The sequence below is a fragment of the Cetorhinus maximus genome, unplaced genomic scaffold, assembly GCF_964194155.1.
Source record: "Cetorhinus maximus unplaced genomic scaffold, sCetMax3.hap1.1 HAP1_SCAFFOLD_3409, whole genome shotgun sequence".
Taxonomy (NCBI): Eukaryota; Metazoa; Chordata; class Chondrichthyes; order Lamniformes; family Cetorhinidae; genus Cetorhinus; species Cetorhinus maximus.
Window position 1 is genome coordinate 1 of NW_027599322.1, and position 5000 is coordinate 5000.

At 54.5% G+C, this 5000-nt stretch overlaps 1 protein-coding gene across 1 annotated transcript in view; it reads left to right on the forward strand.

The window, feature by feature from the left end:
* Nucleotides 1-1635: 1635 nt before the first annotated feature.
* The window catches only part of LOC144678007 (nectin-4-like), a gene marked incomplete at its 3' end in the record, with an annotated part of 23392 nt that continues 20027 nt past the window's right edge, over nt 1636-5000 (forward strand). Inside the window, exon 1 of the mRNA XM_078537939.1 lies at nt 1636-1759. Coding sequence (XP_078394065.1) covers nt 1636-1759 — 124 coding nt within the window. The remainder of the gene's footprint in view (nt 1760-5000) is intronic.

The window sequence follows — 5000 nt, forward strand, 5'->3', positions numbered from 1 at the left end:
GATGGTGGACAGGCTTTGGGGAGGTCAGGAGGTGAGTGACTCTCCGCAGGATTCCCAGCCTCTGACCTGCTCTTGTAGCCACAGTATTTATATGGCTGGGTCCAGTTCAGTTTCTGGTCAATGGTAACCCCCAGGATGTTGATGGTGCTGTTAATGTTGCCAACACACTGGAGGTCGTCGGCACATTTGACAACTCTGCATAGTTGCCGGACTTGCAGACAACCCCTGGTGCACCGTGGAGAAGGAACCAGGGCCCACTTGCCAACCTTGCTCATCACTCTCTCCTCACGCAGTACGAATTGTTGTTCCTTTTCCATTTGGCTTTCTTGTGAACCTGTCCTGATGAGTCAGTTCCTCGAGGGTAAGCTCCAGATCCTAGCGTGCCTGTGACGGCTAGAATGCCTTTGATGGGCGTGACTACTCGACAGGGCTTTTTCTAAAAGTGATGGTTTGTTCCTTGGGTGCGGGCGTCGCTGGTCAGGCCAGTGTTTCTCGCCGGTCCCGAAATGCCCCCCTCGAGAAGGGCGACGGTGGAGAAGGGAGGCTAATGGAACCTGGCGGAAGGCATTGGCCAGATGTGTTGGAACTGGGGGTTTCCACCGGGCGATGCTGTGTAGCGGCTGGAGGCAACATCTGGCCTGAGTGACCGGCCCGGCCCACGGTAACGACCAACGCCAACGGGCACAGCCATAGGCCCGAAACCTCCCAATCTGACCCCCTCTTGGCGTGAAACGATGGGTGAAACCCTCACTGCTCCAGGCCCAGCCAAAGGCTCCCAAAGGAATTCAAGAGGAATTTTCGCCGCATCTCAACGGGTTTGCCTCTGGCCTGCAGCGGAGTGGGGAGGGAGACCCTCTCGTTGCGGAGGTCGTACAGGCCCCGTCTTGACGTTCGACTTGAAGGGCCCAGCCTCGTCATCGTTGACGTGACAACGCAGGATCGGAGACGTCCTTAGAAGCCGTTCAGAGAAGGTTTACCGGACTAATCCCAGGAATGGGTGGGTTGTCTTATGAGGGAAGGTTGGACAGGTTAGGCTTGTACCCGCTGGAGTTTAGAAGAGTGAGAGGCGACTTGATTGAAACCTTTGAGACCTTGAGGGGTTTTTGACCGGGTGGATGTGGAGAGGATGTTGCCTCTTGTGGGAGAATCTGGAACTCGGGGGTGGGGGGGGTCACTGTTTAAAAATAAGGGGTCGCCCATTTAGGACGGAGATGAGGGGAAATGTTTTCTCTCCGAGGGGGGTGAGACTTTGGAACTCTCTCCCTCAGAAGGCGATGGGAGCAGAGTCTCTGGATATTTTTAAGACAGAGGTGGATCGATTCTTGGTTAACAAGGGGGGGTGAAAGGTTATCGGTGGGGGGGAGGGCGACGGGAATGTGGGGTTGAGGTGACCATCGGATCAGCCAGGATCGTATTGAGTGGGGGAGCAGACTCGAGGGGCCGAGTGGCGCACTCCTGCTCCGAATTCGTGTGTATGTATGTATCCTGCAGACAGCTGACGGTGCTGATGTTTGAGTTGCTCGGGTGAGCAACCTTGCTTGCTGGGTGTTGGGGGGGTGGAGGGTGAAGACAGGTCATCTCTCAGTAAAACGCCCATTGCGAGACAGGACCTGAGGGCCAAGGGAGAGGTTCGCGATGCAAACCTACTCAGCAACAGTCCTCAAAGCATTGCTGGAAAAAATAAAGAGACAGTTCGAAGATTTCCGTCTTGTACTCATTAACAATTTATACCGCACGGGAAGAGAGTGCTTGTTGGCAGGCAAGTGGACTGCGATTGATGTGCCATGGAGAATGCACCAGGGTCTACCTGCCAACCAGTCAGCACTCTCTTCTCATGCAGTACAAATTGTTGTTCCTTTTACATTTCTTGCGACCCCTGTCCTGATGAGTACCAGGTGGAAAAATTCGACACGCCTCTCTCTCTTTTTCTCAGCAACAACTCAAGCTCCGGACGGCCACAAACGACTGTCTGTATACCCGAGTCCAATATTGTAGCGGAGGAAAGGTGTTGGGTGGCCTGGTGTACTTTGAGCCCTGAAGGGAGAGAGGACAGCAGAGCTGTAAAGGTCGTGAGGCTTGCAGGGTCATCGGGATGGAATCCCGGAGGCAGATTGATGCGAGGCTCGGGGGGAGGTGTGGGGGACCGTGTCTCTCCCTCTCTGCGGAACAGCACTCGAAGAAAGCGCCTCAGGCAGGGTGACTGACGGTACCTGTGCCCGGATGGGCAGCCAACTCCGAGGATGCATCTACAAGTCCCTCCAGCGCCCGCGGCGCTATCGCTAGTGTTCACGGTTGCGTGAATCTCACCTGGCGGCGAATCCAAGGCTCTGTTGAGGGGAGGGGAATCTCTGGCTTGACGGATGCCGGAGTGCGTGACCTGACCTCAGTGCCGTCCGACCCTCTGCTTCACTGGGTGTGGTAGACTAGGGCGAACGAGTTGGGGACTCCACTGAGGAGGCCATTCTCCCCACCCTCACCAAGAGGTGACCATCAGCTCTCCACCTTCCTGCAAGGGGCTCTTTTTTATTCATTCACGGGGATGTGGGTTTCGCTGGCCGGGCCCAGCATTTATTGCCCAATCCTAATTGCCCCTTGAGAAGGTGGTGGTGAGCTGCCTTCTTGAACCGCTGCAGTCCCTGTGGTGTAGGTACACCCACAGTGCTGTTAGGGAGGGAGTTCCAGGATTTGGACCCAGTGACAGTGAAGGAACGGCCGATATATTTCCAAGTCAGGATGGTGAGTGACTTGGAGGGGAACTTCCAGGTGGTGGGTGTTCCCATGTATCTGCTGCCCTTGTCCTTCTAGATGGTAGTGGTCGTGGGTTTGGAAGGTGCTGTCGAAGGAGCCTTGGTGAGTCCCTGCAGTGCATCTTGTAGATGGTACACACACTGCTGCTACTGTGCGTCGGTGGTGGAGGGAGTGAATGTTTGTGGATGGGGTGCCAATCAAGCGGGGCTGCTTTGTCCTGGATGGTGTCGAGTGTTGTGGGAGCTGCACTCATCCAGGCAAGTGGAGAGTATTCCATCACACTCCTGACTTGTGCCTTGTAGATGGTGGACAGGCTTTGGGGAGTCAGGAGGTGAGTTACTCTCTGCAGGATTCCCAGCCTCTGACCTGCTCTTGTAGCCACAGTATTTATATGGCTGGGTCCAGTTCAGTTTCTGGTCAATGGTAACCCCCAGGATGTTGATAGTGGGGGGATTCAGTGATGGTAATGCCATTGAACGTCAAGGGGCGATGGTTAGATTCTCTCTCGTTGGAGATGGTCATTGCCTGGCACTTGTGTGGCGCGAATGTTACTTGCCAAAGTTGGGATGGAGCATTAAAGTGTAAGTTGAGTTCTGGCACCAAAGCTGAAATGAATTGTCTCTCCCGAGCTTTCCCAAGCACCACAGTCTCAGTGCCCAATGTGTGGCTTCCGCAGTGACAGTACCTTAACATCGTACACTACAGAGATGAGCCAATATCCGAGGACATGTGCCAAACATACTCATCAATTTTACTTTGGAGAGGGCGGTGAACATGTCCCAACCCTGCCACCATGTCGGATTCCTTTCAGGTCGGCACAATCGCAGCCTTACCATACGAAGCAGGGTCGAGGCAAAAACGCCGAACTTTAACACGTCCTCCAGAAAGGACAAGACAGTAGAATTAGACGAGACTCCGTGCCCACCAGCGATCTCAGTGGAGGGTCCCCAGCCCCACGATAACCCTATAAGGGCGCTTTGTTAAAAACAATCTCGTTGCTAACCACGTTAACGTTTGCCAATTAATTTAAATCTGTGTCCCTCTGGCTCCTGACCCTCCTGCCCCTAGAAACAGTTTTGGCTCCGTCTACTCACAAGGCGCTCGGTGAATACCCCCATTAAACCCACCCTTAAACTCGTCCCCTATAAAGAGAACAGTTCCAGCTTCTGCACATTCACCAAACTTAAACCCTCCCTTTCCACTAAAAATTTACCGTCGACTTAATATTGCCTCTTCTCACTCTTACGCTCAATATGTTCCTTATGTCTCCCTCTCCCTCCTTCATTCCTCCTCTCCCTGGCCGTGCCCCCCATCAACCCACCCTCTCACCCTCCCACTCCTTCACTCCCTTTTTCCATCTCCCCATCTCTCTTCCTCTCCCTCCCTCCATCTATCTCGATCTCCCCCTCCCCTCGTCTCTCTCTCTCTCCTCGCTTTCTTTCCCTCCCTCCCTCCCTCCCTCCCTCCCTCCCTCCCTCTCTCTCTCTCTCCCACTTGGTGTCATCCCATCTCCCTCATTCTCTCCAAATCTCTTTCTCCCTCTCCTTCCCTTCGCCCACTCTCCTTCTCCTTCTCTTGATCTCTCCACATCTCCCCTCTCGTTCCCACACTCCCTCTCTCCCCATTCTATCCATCTTGATCTCTCAATCCCTCCCCTTCTCCTCCTTCCCTCCGCCGTCTCTCTCTCCCTCCGTCACTTTTGGCCCATCTCTCCCTCACCCCTCCCTTTCTCCTCTCTCCCCACTCCCTTTCTCTCCTTCCCCTGCTGTCTCTCCTTTCTCTCTTTCACTCCCCCTCTCTCTCTATCTCTTCTCTCCCTTTCTCCCCTTCCCTGTCACTCTCCACTCTTTATCCTCCCCCTGTGCTCACACTCACTCACTCTCCGTCTCTCCCTATATTCTCTCTTTCCATCTCATATCTCTCCTCTCTACCCATCACTCCCCCAATCTCCTTTCCCCTCTTTCCTCACTCCCTCTCCCACACATCTTCCACATTCTCTCCCTCTGTCCTCTCTCCTTCACTCTCTCACCCTGTCCCTCTCTCCCTCTCTCTCGCCCAATCTCCATCCCCCCCTCTCTGCCTTCGGTCACCCCCCCCGTTACTCCCGCTCTCTCCCACCTTGTTCTGTCTCTCTCACTCCTAATCTCTTCCCCTACCCCTCCCTCTCCTCCTCTCCCCTTCTCTTCCTCAATGTCGCTTTCCCCATTCCTCTCTCGCGCTCCTCTCCCTCTCTCCCCCTCTCCCTCTCTCCC